At 40.6% G+C, this 21,071-nt stretch overlaps 1 protein-coding gene across 1 annotated transcript in view; it reads left to right on the top strand.

Moving 5' to 3' along the window:
- The first annotated feature begins 6,990 nt into the window (after nt 1–6,990).
- The window catches only part of Efcab5 (EF-hand calcium binding domain 5), a 121,125-nt gene continuing 107,044 nt past the window's right edge, over nt 6,991–21,071 (top strand). The window contains exons 1-2 of the mRNA XM_060388319.1: nt 6,991–6,996; nt 14,547–14,624. Coding sequence (XP_060244302.1) covers nt 6,991–6,996; nt 14,547–14,624 — 84 coding nt within the window. The remainder of the gene's footprint in view (nt 6,997–14,546; nt 14,625–21,071) is intronic.

The raw sequence follows: 21,071 nt of genomic DNA on the forward strand, positions 1-21,071 counted from the left end.
CACTGTGATTCAGATGGATTAAAGCTCCATCTCTTAATTGGGCACGTCAAGACTCTGCTCAAATTGGTGGAATACAGCAGTCTTTAAGGTCCCTAAAGTAACTTTAAGGTTTTCTGAAATCACTAAAAAATTGGAAATTCCCTTTCCCTGGCACGTGTTTTAGGATATGACCACCAGTCTGTATGGAAAAGACTTAGTTTTCAAATTTTCAGAGTATACTAGAGGCAGTGTTACAACACATAAGCATTCCTAAAAGGGATGTGACTTTTCCTTCCCTTAGATTAAGAGATGGAATGAGCTATGAACACTCACTCTTATTAAGGACCTGAGTTTGGTTCCCAGCACCCACGTGGTAGTGCACAACCATCTGTAACTCCATTTCCAGGGATTCAACACCCTTTTCTGATCTCTGTGGGCACCAGACTTTCATGTGCTGTGCATACATGCAGGTAGAACACTCATGCACAAAATAAGTCTAAAGAAAAAAAAAGTAGGTAAAAGGTTGGAATATTATTCTGGATTAAAAAGTCTTATGACTACTTGCTGGTACATTTATTGTTGTTTTATGCTGTGTACCCATTTCCTCCAGATTGAAATATTCTCTCCTACAGAAAGGAGAGAGTCATAAGAGTTAAGAAAACACAGGGCCCAGGAAATAAATGAACTTAACAGTCTCAGGAAGCCCTCGAATGTTACACAATTCAAAGGTTCCTCCTCAGAGTTGTATGTGCTGGGGAAAAGAAAGTCTCTGGTCAGCTGAACTGCCTGTAAATTGTGCAGGAGACTCCAGGGAGCCAGCTTTTGTCAGTCGTCACTCATGCTGCAGTGAGGTTTTTTGCTATAGATATTCCTTTGAGTCACTCATGCTCTTGTATGCAATCCCTCACCCATATATCTGTACATAGCCCCAGCAAGTTTATCGGTCCACTAAGCCCGACATGTGCGGAATAGTTTCTGTGCTGTATTATTAGTGTCCCATCTGGGATGAATAGACATTTGTTCATGTTTCCCTCAAAAAAGTCACACAACAAAATTGGCGCTTGAGCAGGAATATACAGGCACAAAATGAGTTGGAGAGCAGTGGAGATGAGATGTGCTGCTGAGGATTATCTGTGTGAGGGTAGCTACTCTCCCCATGTGGGATTCACATGGGGTGGATTCTCACAAAGCGTTCACAAGATTGGTTTTGCCTCCTTGCTATAGTGGTGATTGTGCTCTCTGTAATAGGTGATTGAACTTGCAACCACACCAAGGCATCAAAGAGTAGTGTCTTTGTGGGAAAATCCCAGGGAGGCCATCTTCCTCTGCTTGATCTGTGGGGAGGCATGTCTCTTTGATGAGTGAGGTCCATTACCTGAGAATGCAGATGTCCTCCCAAACAACTGATGGACTAGAGAATATGCTGCCTGAAAGTGACAGATATGGTTGGGCTCTGGCATCATCTGTGTGGCCATTGTTGAAGCCAGAAGAACTTGCCTACCTAAGGAGGAACTACAGTGCAGAAGAGGGCAAGAAGGCTGTTTATTAGCTGTATTAACCTCTGATTTGCAAGAAAAGTTGAACACAGGATGAAATGAGAATGGTTTGCTAATTCTCAAAGCTGGCGAGATGCAAAGGAGAGGACAAATTAGATCTTTGCTAAATAACCCTTCCTGGGATCCAAAACTTTAGGACCCATTGACACAGTCTTTCAGTGAAGAGGAAGAAAATGAGAAAGATGTAGTAGAGGATATTCCTGAGGTTCAACCTTCAATACAAACGAAGGAAAGTCAATGATTCAGCATGCAGAGACCTTAACAATGACCCAGAACAAGAAACTATAATACAAATGGAGTACTCAATATCTGATCTACTTGGCAGGGGAAAGATTTCTAAATGAGCAATAAGAGAGTGTGTGTAAGCAGAGAAAATGAGCAAAATAACTATCAATCCCTCTTTAAGGAAGGATAGTTACTATGAAGGAACTCAATATGAGAGATATGTGTTGCCCAGTTCACTGGACATGATAGCAAGAACCCTGGGACTGACTGGTCAGAGCTTTGGTGGGTTTACTGAATGTCAGAGTGAGATGTGGTCTTTATGGGATAAGGGAAGTTGTGGGAGATTTGAATGGTTTTGGCCAACATATAAATTGAGTTTATAAAGTATAAAAGCAATCAAGACTGGATTTAAAGGAGGATAAAAAGCAGACAAAGGGCCACTTGAAGGCAAATTTGAGTCAAGTTGAAGTTTCTAGGGAAAAAAATTAGTTTTTGGAAGACTTTAAAGGTTGAACAATAATTTATGCAAGAAATGATTAAGCTTGTTCAGTGGGGAGCTGTTGCCCCAGAATATGTGGTGTAAAGTGTATTGGGGGTGGAAATTGTTCTCCCAATCTCAAGTCCTTTCAGCATACAGCTGTGGCTAGTAAAAACAAACAAAAAAAAAAACAAAAAACAACCGAAGTAAGGGCTATCTGTCAGCCTGAAGCCTATCAGAACCAGGGAGCCAGCTCAAGAGTCAGACCTCTTGGGCCTGAGCCAGACCTAAACAGCATAGATTGGTCCTGTCAAGACAGTTGAGGATAAAGAGATGCACAGCATCCCTGAATCAGCAGTAGCACCAGGATCCAGAGGTCAGAAGAAGCTTGGAAAATGACTATGGATCATGAAGGACTAAATGAGGTGGCATCTCCTATCCATGCTGTTTGTTCTTGTTTGTTTCCTCTTGTGATAAACACCATGACCAATAGCGACTTGGGAAGGAAATGGTTTACTTGGCTTATGCATCCCCACCACAGCCCTTCATTAATGAAAGCCAGAGAAGGAACTGAGGCAGAAGCCATAAGAGGAGTGCTGCTCACTGGCCTGTTCCTTGTGGCTTGCTCAGTCGGCCTTTTTATAGCACCCAGAACCACCACCCAGAAGTGACAACATCCGCAGTGAGCTGGGCCTTTCCACATCAATCACCAATCAAGAAAATGTACCACAGACTTGCCCACAGGCCAGTCTGGTGGGGGCATTTTCTCCGCTGAGGTTCCCTCTTCCAAAACAACTCTAGCTTCTGTCTGGTTAACATAAAACTACCCAGCAAAGCTTGAAATCTTCCCTTTGTTCTGTCATCACTATCCTATCTAAGGTAAACAGATGTTTTGTTCATGTCTTCCCAGGAAAAGTCACACAACACCTTAGTAAAGAAAGGGGTGGCCCCTGAATCCTGTTGGTGATGTTCAGAGCTGGGGAAGGGAGGTATACAGGTCATACTTAATAAATCTATTTCAACATGCTTTGAAATAGACTTTCTCTCCATTATACTGGGGAGGTTCCAGTATCTCAACTTAGTTAGACACAGACTACTGTGGAGTCCAAATTTCAGTGAACTGACCACAAAAATGGCTAGTGACACATCTAGCTGCTTATGTTAACACATCCAATCTATTGGCTGGCATACATGATTATTTAACTCATCTTGATAAATCTGTCTTGCTTTAATTTATTTTAATATGGTCCCACACATATTCCCTGGGTTTCTGCAAATATATAAGCAAGTGTAAAATTGTTTTTATGTCAATACTATTTTCTCTGTGCTCTATTTTCTCAGTGCTCTGCAGTTGCACTGATGAAACAATTTAAAGTCCACTTTTGTCACAGATTTTCTAGCATAAAAGAGGTGGTTGTGGTAAGTCTTAAGGAAAATGGGCTCCTTGCAAGGCAGATTGAGATTATTGCAATTTTCAGTTTAAGCAATGTCCAGTGTTAAACATAGGACAAAATGTTTTCAGTTGCCAAAAGGATTTCAGGCTGAATCAGGGGCTTGGAATTTTTCTTAGATTATTTTAATGTCCTCATTCTAAATCCAGGGTCGTTTACAGTCAGTGCCATGGTATAGCTGTCAATTCAATCAACATTGTAATTTTGCAGCCCATATAATTAAGATTTATCTCATGTTTTACTAATATAATTATTGTTATTTTACCAATGTTGTTTCTGTGACTACTAGAAATAAAATATTTTGTAGCTCTCATGGAAGCTGTCTGATAATATTCTGACTTCTGAAATCAATGTTGTCTTAATTAATATAATCATTCTTTCTCTCCTTTGATTCAAAGTTTGGATCATGTTGTAAGTATCCATTTAACCTATTTTAATGTCTTCATACTTAAAATATACATATATATTTAGGTGTTTTTTTTTTTTACATTTATTTATCTGTGTGGGAAAGGTGGAAGTGGATGAGCAGGCACTTGCAAGCCATGGTATGCATTTGGAGGTCCTAGGACAACTGGCAGGAGCGGTTCTCTGCCGTGTGAGTTCCAGGTACTGAACTCAGGTCATTGGGTTTGGCAACAAACGTCTTTACCCACTGAGCCATCTTGCCAGCCCTGAAGTATATTTTTTATAGAAAGATTATTTTTAATCTTTTTTTCTATATCTCTATCTTGATCTCAACTTCTGTCTCTTTCTTTCTGACAGAATCTTACTATGTTGCCTTGTCTGGCCCTAACTACCTGTGCTAAAAGTATGCCCTTGTCTCAGCCTCCTGAATGACTGAGATTACGGATACACAGCACTATTCATGGCTATCCTTATTGCCTAAGCTGAAAATCTGTATTTATATTATGTTTACATTATTGGCATTTAGTATAATTTTCTATATGCATGAGTATTCCAGTCTTGATGACCTTTGCTTGTTTCTCTGCCTTTCTATGGATTATTTTACTTCCTTTTGTTTCTACTAATAATGATTTATGAGTTTTTGCTATGAGTTTTTTGCTTCATCTTTTTATTGCAGTAGTTGCTCTGGGGTTATACTATAAACTTTGATTCATCCTAATGTACTTTACATAGTACTTAATACTTCATCATAAAGATACACATGCAACAGTCTATTTCACTCCCAGTCTTTGTTCTAGTTTACAAAGGCTGTATATCCCACAATCCATTCTGATGGTGTGTGTGTGTGTGTGTGTGTGTGCGCGCGCGCTTTGCACAGTCAGTGGTCTTTCATAAAGATTAAGAACATGAAGGCTGGGCAGTGGTGGCACACGCCTTTTATCCCAGCACTCAGGAGGCAGAGGCAAGTGGATCTCTATGAGTTTGAGGCCAGTATAGTCTAAAGAACAAGTTCTAGGACAGCCAGAGCTATAAGGATATGGTATCTTATATTTACCTACATTTGTACTATTTTCATCCCTTTTCATTTCTTTGTATAAATTTAAATTTATGGTGGGAGTGGGTGGGCATGGTGGGCAAGAGGGCATTACATTCCTTTTGTCAAAAAATGTTTCTTTAATTAAAAAAAATCTCCAGCAATGAATTTTTTCAGCTTTCAATTTTTTAATTTGTGGTTTTTAAATTTATTTGCTTTTTTCTTTTATTTTGGAAAGATATTTTCACTAGAAAATTGTGGCTTTGCAGTTTTTAGGGATTATCTTCCTTTTTTTGGTAACTTTTTATTGATTCTTTGTGAATTCATATCATTTACCTAAACCCCACTCATCTCTCTATCCCTCTGTAGCTGCCCTCCACCCTGGCAACCTCCCCCCTCCAATAAAGCAAAGACAAAAAATTAAAATTTAAAAATTTAAAAATATCAACATGGATGTCACACTGTGTCACACAATATACCCTTTAGCCCAAACAGCTTTTTTGCAAATGTCAAGGCCTCTGGCTTCTGCTACACTATCAAAACTGAATTCTCATCGGGACTGCTCCTGTGTCATGGGGACCTTGCAGCTTTGTTCCTGGAGAACCAGCTCCTTCATGTGCTCCAGAAGTTGATAGATGGGGTAGATGTGGCTGGCCAACTCAAAACCCTGGATCTGGGCCTCAGTGGTAGCTGAGTTGGCCAGCCCACCAGCTCTCCAGTGCTCACTGCTCATCGGAGCCAGCTCTGCCCTGGTGAGGGATGGGGCCAGCTCTCCTACCTGCCTCAGAGGCAGATGCTATGATTGTTTTTGGGCTTACGTAGATTCTGATGGGATGTTAGTCAACATTACTATAATGTTTCTTATTTCTTTGCCTGTCTTAAAGATTTTTTTTTTTTTTGTATTTGTATTTTGGGCATTATCTCTGTGTCTGTCTCTATCTCTGTCTCTATATCTCTATATCTCTTTTGAAGCAGGATCTCACTGTGTAGCCTGGCTGTCCTGTAACTCACTGCTCACTGTATAGATCGGTCTGGCTTCCAACTCAAAGATCTGTCTGCCTTTGACTCCTGAGTGCTGGAATTAAAGATACACACCACCATACCTGGCAAGAGTCAGTTTATTTGTGCCTAGATATGATCTTCATTATACTCATTCTCCTTAGATTTTTTTAAGGCTTCTTGAATCTATGATATGTTGTAATTCATAAAATTTGTATAATTGTCAGCAAGTTTATTCTTCATATTTCTTCTACCTCACTCACGTATCTTGGAATTCTAATTCCACATAAATGAATCCCTTTAGTGCTAACCCACAGCTATTGGTAACCATGGGGTAACAGTTGTTTTCCCACCCCTCCCCTGCTTGGATTTTCGACGTGGATAATTTCAAGTGGCCTGTCTTCACTGACACTGGCTCTTCTGCTGAATCCACGTTACTGATAAACCCATCAAAGGAATTTCTCGTCTCCCATATTATGGTTTTTAAATTGATTCTTCTCCCAGACATCACCTCTTAAATGCAGTTTCTCCTCTCTCCACTCCACTCCATTCCCCACCACCACCCAGATCTACCACTCCTCCGTTGCCCTTCAGAAAAGAGCAGGCCTGCCAGGGACATCAACCAAACACAGCACAACAATTTCATACATACAATTTCAGTTTGGTTCTATTTATGGTTTTTCATGTCTTTGCTCTAAAAACTTAACTATGAATGCTAGCTTTCTTTTCCATTATGTTTGTTCTAATTAACTTCGGCTATCAAATTGACACAGTCTAGAATCATCAAAAGGAATCTCTGCTGAAGAATTGCCAGAATCAGACTTGGCCTGTAGCCACATCTGTGAGAGATTGTCTTGACTGATGATGAAGGTGAGAGATCCAGCCCATCGTGGGCAATACCATCCCTAGGCATGTGGGCCTGGCTATGTAAGAAGGACAGCTGATCCTCTGTGTCCTGGTAAGGCAGCCGGTTCTGAAGAGCACTGATAGGCGAGGGTCAGATGGAAGGGGAGGAGGACTGGAGAAGGGTGAGATTGGGAGGGGACAAGGAAGGGGGCTGCAGCTGGGATACAAAGTGAATAAATTGTAATAAATAAAAAGTTAAAAAAAATAAAAAAAATTAAAATCAAGTTGAAAAATTAAAAACAAAACAAACAAAAACCCACAAGCCTAGCTGAGCATAAGCCAGTGAGCAAATCAGAGATTGAGCCAGTGAGCATCATTTTTTCATGGCTTCTATCTGAGTTCCTGTCTTCATTTCCCATGGTGATGGCCTGTGATCTGGAAATGAATGCCAAATAAACCCTTTTCTTCACTGCTTTAGTCAGAGTGTTTTTATCACAGCAACAGAAAAGCACATTTGGTTCTTCACTTGTAATTATTTTATCATTTATATTAATAGTAGCATTAGTAATTGTATTATATAATTCTAAATATATTTTAAAATATGTAATTGGTTTATATATTAATCATAATTCTAAAAACTATATATATTTAAAGTCTTAACTATTTTTTTATTTTAGCTCTACTTATATCTGATTCTAATGAATACTTTATATTTTAAAATATAATATGTATATGGGGGGTTTCCAAAACAGGGTTTCTCTGTGTAGCCCTGGCTGTCTTGGAACTTGCTGTGTACACCAGGCTGGCCTCAAACTCAGAGATTTGCCTGCCTCTGCCTCCTGAGTGCTGGGATTGAAGGCATGTGCTACCAATTCACATGTAACTTTGGGCAAATTAACCAAATTCCCTGTTTTGCTGCTTTTTTTTTTTTTTTTTTTTTTTGGTGGTGGTTCTTCGAGACAGGGTTTCCCTGTGTAGCCTTGGCTGTCCTGAACTCGCTATGTAGACCAGGCTGTCCGCCTCTGCCTCCCTGAGTGCTGGGATTAAAGGCATGTGCCACCTCACCCGGCTTGTTTCATTGCATCTTAAAATAGGGCTATTAATACAAGCCTGCCAAGAAGATTACATTAAATAATGTATATTAAGCACTCAGGGTACTGCCTCTCACAGAGGTCATAAGTGACTTGCCAATAAGTTAAATGATTAATTTCCAGTCATTGTGATCTTTGATCTCTCTTCAGCATATGACACTATTAACATAGAATTGTCTTGATTTCCTTAGTGTCCTGACTCTCCCTCAGTCACTCTCTAACATTCGATTTGAGACAGGGTCTTTCACTGAACCCAGAATCCATCCGTTGGCTAGATATGCTGGTGAGCTCTGGGGATCTGTCTTTCTACCCAAACCCCATCCTCACGCTTCTTGAATTACAGATGTGTACCACCTCCTGGCTTTTGTGTGAGTCTTGTGGATCTGAATTCAAGTCCTCATGCTTGCATGGCAGACACTTTACCAACTGAATCACCACCCCAGCCACGCTGAGACCCACTCGTGTTTGTCACTAAGCATTTATCTTGAACTTTCCTGGCCCTCCTAACTACTCTCCTTGGTGAATTTCTAGCACTGACCAGAACTGCATCCTTCTGTCAATACTCACCTGTCCAGACCCAGAAGGGATTCAAGGAAGGCATCTTTACCATCCACTACTGTGGGCAATCACAGTGATGTTGCTTTCTTTCTCAATTTGGGAAATTCCTTAATCAAAAATATGTTCTATCATATTTGACAGTCTTACACAACAACATGATAGGTGCTCCAATTACCAAGTTACAAGTTGATTGAGAGTGAGTATACAGGGTCTTCAACTATATCCCCAGAAATTTCGTCTCCTAGCCAAGAACCTAAGCAGGTTCTCGGATTTCATGGGCAGGGGTGCACGTTAGGTACTTGTTCTGGCTGGTTGTGTGTGTCAACTTGACACAAGCTAGAGTCATCAAAGAAGAAGGAGCCTCGGTTGAGGAAGCAGCTCCATGAGTTCCAGCTGTAAAGCATTGTCTCAATTAGTGATCAGTGGGGGAGGGCCCGGCCCATGGTGGGTGATGCCATCTCTCAGCTGGTGGTCCTGGGTTCTATGAGAAAGCAGGCTGAGCAAGCCGTGTGGAGCAAGTCAGTAAGCAGCACCCTCCACGGCCTCTGCATCAGCTTCTGCCTTTCAGGATCCTGCCCTGTTAAAGTTCCTGTCCTGACTTTCTTCCGTGATGAACAGCAATGTGGAAGTGTGAGCCAAATAAACCCTTTGCTCCCAAACTTGCTTTTTGGTCATGGTGTTTGTCGCAACAATAGAAACCCTAACTAAGGCAGTGCTTGAAATGCAAGGTGAGGCTGTTCTGAATGGAGAGAGTAGCCATCATTTCCGGTAGACCTGATTGTTTGCAATTTTCTTTTAACACATTTCAGTGGCCTTCAGATGCCTGCTAGAAACTTCTGTTAAGCAACCAAGCAAGTATTGTAACTGTACACCCCAGACACAGAGTATCTCAAATCCATTCTCTCTTCTTTATTTCTCTTAATGGCATTATCAACCATTTAGCTTTCTGAATAGGGATGCTTAATCATTCCCTAATTGCTTCTTCTATTAACTCTTTAGACTCAATCGTGCCACAAATTCTAACGATCATACCTGTTTTAGTTGGGCTATTCCCACAAAAAGACCCGGACCTAAGGATTTGAGTGTACATTCATTTAGAAGATAGTTGCAGGAAGCAACGGCAACAGGTTAAAAAGTAACACAGGAAAGTGGAAGAAGTCTGACAAATGCTTTATTGGGCAGGTTCTGCAGTGGGGAGCGGGGGCTTAATACAAGTGTGGGGAAGAGCATAGAACATATGTTAGAAATCTCCCTCCCATAGGATTATCCTTCTTTGTCTGAGGGTTTCGCCCATGCATATATCCTGTAAACACTTCCGGTCAGGATATGTTTGTGTGTGTGTGTGTGTGTTTGAACGTCAGAAAACTCTAAGACAAAAGTTCAGGTGTCTGCAGTCAGAGGTCACCAATGCAAATAGTGTAAGAGACATGATACAGGTTGTAGCACTAGCTGGGCGGGCTGTAACTCAGCAGCAGAGCTGCCTGATTGTACTCTAGGCTGGCTAGTTTCATGTCAACTTGACTCAAGCTGTCTGAGACCGGGGCACCTTGACTGAGACACTTCCTCCATAAGATCTGGCTGTAGGTGAGCCTGTAAAGCATTTTCTTAATTGGTGATTCATGTGGGAGGGCCCAGGGTGTTGTGGGCGGTGCCACCCCTGGTGGTACTGGGTTCTGTGAGAAAGCAGACTGAGTGAGTCAGTAAGCAGCTCCCTCCAAGACCTCTGTGTAAGCTCCTGCTTCCAGAAACCTGCCCTGTTTGAACTCTTGTCCTGACTTCCTTCAGTGATGAAGCATGAGCCAGATAAATCTTCCTTCGTCACAGCAATCATAGCCCTAACTAGGACAGATATTAACAATGTCTGCTAGAGCCTAGACTAGAGCAATATTGAAGATACAAAACATACCTTCAGGTGTTTTTTTTTTTTTCAAGTCTTTCACATTATAGCCTAAACTCAACATTGCTGGCAGAATTAACTTTTTAAAACAATAATTTGTCAGCATGTGTCTCTGTTTTAAAAGCACATAATAAAATCCAAATGCCTCAATCTATCATAATCCTTTGCATTTGGCTTAAGTACTATTTTTTAATGACGAATTTATGTGTATAAGTGTTTTGACCAAAAGTGTAAATGCGTACCACCTTCAAGCTTTGGTGCCCAAAGAGGTTAGAAGAAAGAGTCAGATCCTCTGGAACTGAAATTACAGATAGTTGTGAGCTACCATGTGGATGCTAGGAACTGAACTTGGATGGTCTGCGAGAGCAACCAGTGTTCTTAAATTGCTGAGCCATCTCTTCAGCTCATGACTACAGGTCCTTTCAAAGCCCCCTCTTTTTTTTTCTTTTTTTAAATTATTTTTATGTTTATCAATTACAGTTTATTCACTCTGCTTCCCCCCCTGTACCTCCCTCCCTCCTCCCCTCACAACTCCACCCTCCCTCCCTTTACCCCACCTGTACTCCTCCCCTAGTCCACTGATTGATAGGGGAGGTCCTTATCACCTTCCCTCTGATCCTAGTCTATCAGATCTCATCAGGAGTGGCTGCATTGTCTTCTTCTGTGGCCTAGTAAGGCTGCTCCCCCCTTAGGGGGAGGTGATCAAAGAACAGGCCAATCAGTTCATGTCAGAGACAGTCCCTGTTCCCATTACTAGGGAACCCACTTGGACACTGAGCTGCCATGGGCATTCCAGGGATTCCAGGCCATCTCCATGAGTGGTCCTTGGCTGGAGTATCAATCTCAGAAAAGATTCCTGTGCCCAGACTTTTTTGATCTGTTGCTGTCCTTGTGGAGCTCCTGTCCTCTCAAGGCCTTTCTATCTCCCACTGCTTTCATAAGATTCCCTGCACTCTGCCCAAAGTTTGGCTATGAGTCTCAGCATATGTTTTGATACCCTGCAGGGTAGAGCCTTTCAGAGTCCCTCTGTGGTAGGCTCCTGTCCTGTTCCCTGTTTTCTCCCTCCTCCAATGTCCATCCTCTTTTCCTTTCTGAATGGGAATTGAGCATCTTAGCCAGAGTCCTACTTCTTGATTAGCTTCCTTAGGTGTACAGAGTTTAGTATGTTTATCTTATATTATGTATATCTTATAAGTCTAATATCCACTTATGAATGAGTATATACCCTGTATGTCTTTCTGCTTCTGGGATACCTCACTCAGGATGATCTTTTCCAGTTTCCATGATTTACCTGCAAATTTTATGATTTCCTTGTTTTTTATTGCTGAGTAATATTCCATTGTGTAGATGTACCATAATTTCTGTATCCATTCCTCAACTGAGGGCATCCAGGCTCTTTCCAGCTTCTGGCTATTACAAATAAAGCTGCTACAAACATGGTTGAGCAGATGTCCTTGTATACTTGAGTGTCTTTTGGATATATGCCTAGGCACAGTGGTACAGCTGGATCTTGAGGTAGCACTATTCCTAATTGTCTGAGAAAGCATCAGATCGATTTCCAAAGTGGTTGTATAAGTTTACATTCCCACCAGCAATGGAGGAGGGTCCCCCTTTCTCCACATCCTCTCCAACATGTGTTATCACTTGAGTTTTTCATCTTAGCCATTCTGATGGGTGCTCTTTTTTTTTTTTTTTTTTTTCAAGTCAGGGTTTCTCTGTGTGTAGCCTTGGCTGTCCTGGACTTGATATTTGTAGACCAAGCTGGCCTTGAACTCACAGAGATCCTCCTGCCTCTGCCTCCCCAAGTGCTGGGATCAAAGGCGTGCACCGCTGTGACTGGCTAAGCCCCATCTTTTTACTCTTGAATTTATGTTTCTTCTGCTATAAATACTGTTCCTTCTCCTTTATACAATTTTTTTTTACCAGTCCTTTAAAATCAGCCCTAGAATTTGTTTCTTTACCCCAAGAAAAATAACTGCTTACTCCTCCTCACTTCTTAATGTGCTGGACACACCTCCACTCTTACACTTCGCAGATTGAATTGCACTGTTCTCCCCTCACTAAACTGGCAACTCACTCATCATTTTAAACCCCAGGAAATGCTTTTATAACAGAAGGTTCTCAGTGAAAGCTGTTGAGTTGAATTTTTCTGAATACATCCAAACATAATCGATTTTAATAAGAAACAACAGCTACAAGTAAACAATACACAGTTAGGACTTAACACAGAATTCTGTTTTCCATTATTTATGAGTTATCTTAAAAGGCTTTGCGGCAGCTTTTTAGATGTTGTAATCTGTTCTCTCCAGTGGCAGTACTCTCAGCTTATTCCATTGGAATTTGTATTATGTTGATAAAATGAAAATGAATATTCCAGAGTATCATAAACACAACATTGCAGAATGCCTAGATTGTAACTTCCCTGGAGGCAGAGACCACTTGCATATAATTTCTTCATTTTGAGACAAGATCTCATACTGCAGGCCCTGCTGGCCCTGGTGACCCTCCTGCTTCAGCTTTTAAGTACGAAGAGTGCCTGGGTCACCCTAGTCCACCACTCCTGGCAACAGTTCACCCTTTGCACAGTGCCGCACCCATGTGTAATCAAACTGTGACGTGATATTTGGCACAGCAATGATTTTATAAGGTGTCACCGGGATTGCAGTCATTTTCAGTGAAGTGGAAATCATTTTCATTCCTCAGTATGGATAAATAAGCCAGATAAATCCTATTCCTCCTAGAACGTTCCCCTCAGCAACAATTTAAAAGGGTTTTGGGGGAATTTGTTATACTCTAATTTTTTTGTGTTTTTAAAAATAATTTACTTTTATTAAATTAAAATTTAATAAAATTTAATAAATTGAACCTGGGTCTTCCTGAGGACCCAGGTTCAATTCCCAGCACTCACATGGCAACTCAAAACTGTCTATAACTCCAGTTCCAGGGCATCTAACACCCTAACACAGACACACATGCAAGCAAAACACTAATGCATATTAAAAATAAAAATAAATGAATTATTAAAACAAACCTCCAATCCTAACACTTGGGAGGCTGATGCAGGAGGATCAAGAGTTAAAAACCTGCCTGTGCTACATAGTTATACTGTGTCTCAGAAAATAAAGTTAATGATGATGACAATGTTAAAAGAATTAATTGCAGCATTATTATTATTATTACTACCATTTTAGGCTGAGAAATGATAATGTGATGACTGCAATAGTTGCCTTCTCTGCCTGGCTTCAGTCAGTAACAGTAATAACAGCTGTGCAACTTGGACAGTTCGGCAGTTAAGAATTTATGGCCATTCAGTAGAATGCTGGGATGTGGGCGGCCTGCAGATGGTGGAGATGTTGATCTTTCAGAGGATTGGTGTTGCTTGTTAATATTTTCTTTCTCTTTTGCTCATTATTACTCTGCTGCTTTACTTCTCCGTATTGTCTGGTGGCCTTCTCTAGTGATCGAATGAGCGAGTCAACGTCTCAAGATCAGTCCAAACCTAATCAGGTTCCTGGCCTCTGTCTGTTAACAATTTAGGAGAGGATTTGAGATTAAGCATTCTTCAGAATAATGAGATCCATTATCTTCCTATGGCGCTTCATTTTTTTTTTTTTTTTTAAAACATTCTACAGCAAGCTTTGATAGACAAATGGAGTTTGGGAAAGGGGGTGGGGGTGTTCAAAATAATAGTTGGATCACAGTGACCTGCTTCTAGTCGGCTGGCACTCCTTCGTTGTAATGTATTTTGGTGTTTATTGTTGTTTTTGTTTTATTTGAGACCAAGTCTTGCTGTGCAGCCCAGGCTGGCTTAGCATTCAGAGTGATCCTACTGCCTCAGTCTCCCAAGCGCTAAGGTTATAGACACATGCCACCAGGCCTGGCTGCTTTCTATCATTTTATTGGGGGTTAAATTCACTCATTATGTGACATTAAAAATATATAAAGCATTTAATATATCAGAACATAGAGTATTGCCTGGCTCCTTGGGTCCTTCCTGATAACATTTACTGATGCTGTTCCCACTTCAGAACAATGGAAAAGAAGACAAGGAAGAAGAGCAGGACTCAAAGCAGGATGCCAAGGACTCAAAGCAGGACGCCAAGGAGGTAGTGCCACCCTGAGTAATCAGAAAACACTACGACAGAGAAAGCTGTCTGCCTTAACTTCCTTATGAAGAAGGAAAAGTGTAGCTGTTCAAAATGAAACTGCAAGTGCAAAAGGGCAGACTCATGTTGGTTCTTAAGCTGATGTTTTTCCGGTTCCGGGAAACTCCCATAGGCAGGTCACCTGTCTGTGAAGACCTGTTTGTTAGAAATTACAATAAGCGTCTGCTGCTCTCTAACATCCTAATAGCTACTCTCAGCACAGAGGCCGCCAGCTGTTAGGGTGACTCCACTATTATGCTAAAAATCTGATCTCCATATTAATCACTTAGCTTTGCTTTTAAAACTTCAAGATTACAAAAAGGAGGGAACTGAAATTAGCTACATGGATTCACATTAAGTTAACTAATGCAATTTTTTTAATTTAAATTTTATTAATTACACTTTATTCATTTTGTATCCCCCCATAAGCCCCTCCCTCCTCCCCTCCCAATCTCACCATCCCTCCCCTGTCTGCATGCATGCCCCTCCCCAAGTCCACTGATAGGGGAGGTCCTCCTCTTCTTTCTGATCTTAGTCTATCAGATCTCATGAGTGACTGCATTGTCATCTTCTGTGGCCTGGTAAGGCTGCTCCCCCCTCAGGGGGAGGTGATCAAAGAGCAGGCCAATCAGATTATGTCAGAGGCAGTCCCTCTTCCCATTACTATGGAACCCACTTGGACACTGAACTGCCATGGGCTACATCTGTGCAGGGGTTCTAGGTTATCTCCATGAATAGTCCTTGGTTGAAGTATGAGTCACTGGGAAGTTCCCTGTGTTCAAATGTTCTTGTTCTGTTGCTCTCCTTGTGGAGTTCCTGTCCTCTCCAGCTCTTACTATTTCCCACTTCTTACATAAAATTCCATTCACTCTGCCCGACAGTTGGCCATCAGGCTCAGCATCTGCTTTGATAGTCTGCAGAGCAGAGGCTTTTCAGAGGCCCTCTCTGGCAGGTTCCTAGGTTGTTTCCTGTTTTCTTCTTCTGGCTTTCAGAGGCCCTCTGTAGCAGGTTCCTAGGTTGTTTCCTGTTTTCTTCTTCTTCTAATGTCTATCCTCTTTGCCTTTTAGGATGGGGATTGAGCGTTTTAGTTAGGGTCCTTTCTCTTGCTTAGTTTCTTTTGATGTACAGATTTTAGTGGGTTTATCCTATGTTGTATGTCTATATGAGTGAGTATATACCATGTGTGTCTTTTTGCTTCTGGGACAACTCACTCAGGATGATCCTTTCCAGGTCCCACCATTTACCTGCAAATTTCATGATTTCTTTATTTTTCATTGCTGAGTAATACTCCATTGTATAGATGTACCACAATTTCTGCATCCATTCTTCAGTTGAGGGGCATCTGGGCTGTTTCTAGCTTCTGGCTATTACAAATAAAGCTGCTACAAACATGGTTGAGCAGATGTCCTTGTTGTATACTTGAATGTCTTTTGGATATATGCCTAGGAGTGGTATGGCTGGATCTTGAGGAAGTGCTATTCCTAGTTGTCTGAGAAAGCACCAGATTGATTTCCAGAGTGGTTGTACAAGTTTACATTCCCACCAGCAGTGGAGAAGGGTTCCCCTTTCTCCACAACCTCTCCAGCATGTGTTGTCACTTGAGTTTTTGATCTTGGCCATTCTGATGGGTGTAAGGTGAAATCTCAGTGTTGTTTTGATTTGCATTTCTGTAATGGCTAATGAGGTTGAGCATTTCTTTAAGTGCTTCTCTGCCATTCGATGTTCCTCTACAGAGAGTTCTCTGTTTAGCTCTGTTCCCCATTTTTTAGGTGGATTACTTGGTTTGCTGCCTTTCAGCTTCTTTAGTTCTTTATATATACTGTATATTAGTCCTCTGTCAGGTAAAGGGTTGGTGAAGATTCTTTCCCAATCTGTAGGTAGTCGCTTTGTTTTGATGACTGTGTCCTTTGCTTTACAGAAGCTTTTCAGTTTCATGAGGTCCCATTTTTTTCTCCTGTACCAATGAGTTCTAGGGTATTCCCCACTTTTTTTTCTAGCCGATTTAATGTGTCTGATTTTATGTTGAGGTCTTTGATCCACTTGGACTTCAGTTTTGTGCAGGGTGATAAGTATGGATCTATTTTCATTTTTCTACATGTACACATCCAGTTGGACCGGCACCATTTGTTGAAGATGCTATCTTTTTCCCATTGCATGGTTTTGGCATCTTTGTCAAAGATCAGGTGTCCATAAGTGTGTGGGTTTATTTCTGGGTCTTCTGTTCGGTTCCATTGATCCACCATTCTTTTTCTATGCGAGTACCATGCGGTTTTTAAAACTTATGCTCTATAGTACAGCTTGAGCTCAGGGATGGAAATACCTCCAGAAGATCTTTTATTGTAGAGGATTGTTTTAGCAATTCTGGGTTTCTTGTTATTCCATATGAAGTTGATAATTTTTCTTTCAAGGTCTGTAAAGGATTGTGTTGGTAATTTGATGGGAATTGCATTGAATCTGTAGATTGCTTTTGGTAAGATGGCCATTTTTACTATGTTAATCCTGCCAAGTCATGAGCATAGGAGATCTTTCCATCTTCTGATATCTTCTTCTCATTCTTTCTTCAGAGACTTGAAATTTTTTTCATACAAGTCTTTGACTTCCTAGGTTAGGGTTATTCCAAGGTACTTTATGTCATTTGTAGCTATTGTGAAGGGTGTTGTTTCCCTAATTTCTTTCTCAGCCCTTTTGTCTTTTGTATACAGGAGGGCTACTGATTTTTTTGAGTTAATTTTGTATCCGGCCACTTTGCTGAAGGTGTTTATCACCTGTAGGAGTTCCCTAGTAGAGTTTTTGGGGTCACTCATGTATACTATCATATCATCTGCAAATAGTGATAATTTGACTTCTTCCTTTCCAATCTGTATCCCCTTGATCTCCTTCAACTGTCTTATTGCTCTAGCAAGGACTTCCAGCACTATGTTGAAGAGATATGGAGAGAGTGGGCAGCCTTGTCTTGTCCCTGATTTCAGTGGGATTGCTTTAAGTTTCTCTCCGTTCAGTTTGATGTTGGCTATAGGCGTGCTGTATATCGCCTTTACTATGTTTAGATATGTGCCTTGTATCCCTGATCTCTCCAATACTTTGAACATGAATGGATGTTGGATTTTGTCAAATGCTTTTTCAGCATCTAGGGAGATTATCATGTGGCTTTTTTTCTTTCAGTTTGTTAATATGGTGGATCATATTGATGGATTTTCGTATATTGAACCACCCCTGCATACCTGGGATGAAGCCTACTTGGTCATAGTGGATAATATCTTTGATGTGTTCTTGTATTTGGTTTGCAAGTATTTTGTTAAGTATTTTTGCATCAATGTTCATAAGGGAGATTGGCCTGAAATTCTCTTTCTTTGTTGAGTCTGTGAGGTTTAGGTACCAAGGTGACTGTGGCTTCATAGAATGAGTTTGGTAATGTTCCTTCTGTTTCTATTTTGTGGAATAGTTTGAAGAGAATTGGAGTTAGCTCTTCTTTGAAGGTCTGGTTGAATTCTGCACCGAAACCATCTGGTCCTGGGCTTTTTTTGGATGGGAGACTTTCGATGACTGCTTCTATTTCCTTGGTGGATATAGGACTATTTAATTGATTTACCTGGTCCTGATTCAGCTTTGGTAAGTGGAATCAATCAAGAAAATTGTCCATTTCATTTAGATTTTCAAATTTTGTTGCGTATAGGCTTTTGAAGTAAGTCCTAATGATTGTTTGGATTTCCTCAGTGTCTGTAGTTATGTCCCCCTTTTCATTTCTGATTTTGTTTATTTGGATGGTGTCTCTCTGCCTTTTAGTTAGCTTGGCTAAGGGTTTGTCTATCTTGTTGATCTTCTCAAAGAACCAGCTCTTGGTTTCATTGATTCTTTGAATAGTTTTATTTGTTTCTAATTGATTGATTTCAGCCCTGAGTTTGATTATTTCTAGCCGTCTACTCCTTTTTGGTGTGTCTGCTTCTTCTTTTTCTAGGGTTTTTAAGTGAGCCATTGAGTTACTTGAATGAGCTGTCTCAAATTTCTTCTTGAAGGCACTTCGTGTTATGAACTTTTCTCTTAGCACTGCTTTCATTGTGTCCCACAGGTTTAGGTATATTGCATCTTCGTTTTCATTGAGTTTTAGGAAGACTTTAATTTCTTTATTTCTTCCCTGATCCAGCTGTCATTTAGTAGCAAATTGTTCAGTTTCCATGTGTGTGTAGGCTTTTTGTTATTTCTGTTGTTGTTGAGGTCCAGCTTTATTCCATGGTGATCAGATAGGATACAAGGGATTATTTCAATCTTCTTGTATCTGTTGAGGTTCGCTTTGTGACCAACTATATGGTCTATTTTGGAGAAGGTTCCATGAGGTGCTGAGAAGAAGGTAAATTCTTTTGTGTTTGGGTGTAAGCTTCTGTAAATGTCTGTTAGGTCCATTTGATTCATGACCTCTGTTAGAGATATTGTTTCTTTGTTTAATTTCTGTTTAGTTGACCTGTCCTTTGTTGAGAGAGGGGTGTTGAAGTCCCCCACTATTAGTGTGTGGGGATCTATGTGTGGTTTAAGTTTTATCAATGTTTCTTTCACAAATGTGGGTGCCCTTGTATTTGGGGCATAGATGTTCAGGATTGTGATGTCTTCTTGGTGGAATTTCCCCTTGATGAGTATGAAGTGTCCTTCCCCATCTGTTTTGATAATTTTGGTTGAAAGTCTATTTTATCAGATATTAGAATGGCTACTCCTGCTTGATTCTTGCATCCATTTGCTTGGAAAGCCGTTTTCCATCCCTTTACCCTCAGGTAATGTCTATCTTTGTGACTTAGGTGTGTTTCTTGTATGCAACAGATTGCTGGGTTTTGTTTACACATCCATTCTGTTAGTCTGTGTCTTTTTATTGGAGAATTAAGTCCATTGATGTTGAGAGAGATTAATGACCAGTGGCTGTTAGATCCTTTGAATTTGATGTTGGCTGTGGTCATACGGTTGTGTGCTTGGTTGCTTTTTGTTTTACTGTAGTGAGGTTATTTATTTCCTGTGTTTTCTTAAATGTAGCTAGTTTTCTTGGGTTGTATTTTCCCTTCTAGTGTCTTCTGTAATGCTGGATTTGTTTGTAGGTATTGTTGAAATTTGTTTTTGTCATTGAATATCTTGTTTTCTCCATCTATGAGGACTGAGAGTTTTGCTGGGTATAGTAGCCTGGGCTGACATCTGTGTTCTCTTAGGGTCTGCATGATATCTGTCCAGGCCCTTCTGGCTTTCATAGTCTCTGTTGAAAAGTCAGGTGTGATTCTAATGGGTTTGCCATTATATGTTACTTGGCCTTTTTCTCTTGCAGCTTTTAGTATTTTTTTCTTTGTTCTGTATACTTACGGTTTTGATTATTATGTGGCAGGAGGATTTTCTTTTCTGGTCTAATTTATTGGATGTTCTGTAGGCCTCTTGTATTCTTATTGGCCTCTCCTTTAAGTTGGGGAAATTTTCTTCAATGATTTTGTTGAAAATATTTTCTGGGCCTTGGTGCAGGGAATCTTCTTTTTCCTCTATTCCTATTATTCTTAGGTTTTGTCTTTTTATGTTGTCTTGAATTTCTTGGATGGTCTGTGTCAGGAATTTTTTAGATTTAACATTTTCTTTGACAGATACATCTATTTCTTCCATTGTATCTTCCACACCTGAGATTCTTTCTTCCATTTCTTGTAGCCTATTGGTTATACTAACCTCTGTAGTTCCTGCTTTCTTCCCTAAGTTCTTTCTCTCCACAATTTCTTCCATTTGTGTTTTTTTTAATTTTTCCAATTCTATCTTCAGGTCTTGAGCCATTTTGTTGGTTTCCTTCCCCTGTCTGACTGTATTTTCATGTTTTTCCATCAATTCCTTCAGCTGTTTGTTTGTCTGTTTCTTTTATTTCATTCAGTGATTTAAGCATTTCCTCTCTAAAGGCCACAAACTGTTTGGCTGCAGCTTCCTCTATTTCTTTTCGTATTTTATTTGTTTCCTCTGTTAACTTCTTCATGAGCATAGATGTTAGGTCATCTTCTTGAATTTCAGTTATGCTGGGGTGTCTAGGGCTATTTGCCCCTGAATAACTGGGTTCTGGAGATGCCATATTGCTCTGGCTTTTGTTGGTTGAACTTTTACGCTGTCCTCTACCCATTGGGCTATCTTAGGTGTTTGAAGTTAGTTTCTGGTGGTTCCTGGAATTCTGTGGTGGAGAGAATCCCTTTGGCAGGAAGATGGTTTTTCCTGAAGGAAGCCTTCTCAGCTTTTTGGGTATAGTCACTGGATGGCCGGTGTTTTTCAGGAGTTGCTATAGCTCACCTCAGGCATAGAGACCTGGGTGGTAACTATGGTCCTTATTAGTCGAGAGGGCTCTCCTCTCACCAGGAGAAGTCCTGGAGATAGCTGTCCTGCTTCTGGGTTTCTTGCTGTAAATTTAGTGATCTGCTG

The sequence above is a fragment of the Meriones unguiculatus genome, chromosome 7 (assembly GCF_030254825.1).
Source record: "Meriones unguiculatus strain TT.TT164.6M chromosome 7, Bangor_MerUng_6.1, whole genome shotgun sequence".
In the NCBI taxonomy this organism is placed as follows: Eukaryota; Metazoa; Chordata; class Mammalia; order Rodentia; family Muridae; genus Meriones; species Meriones unguiculatus.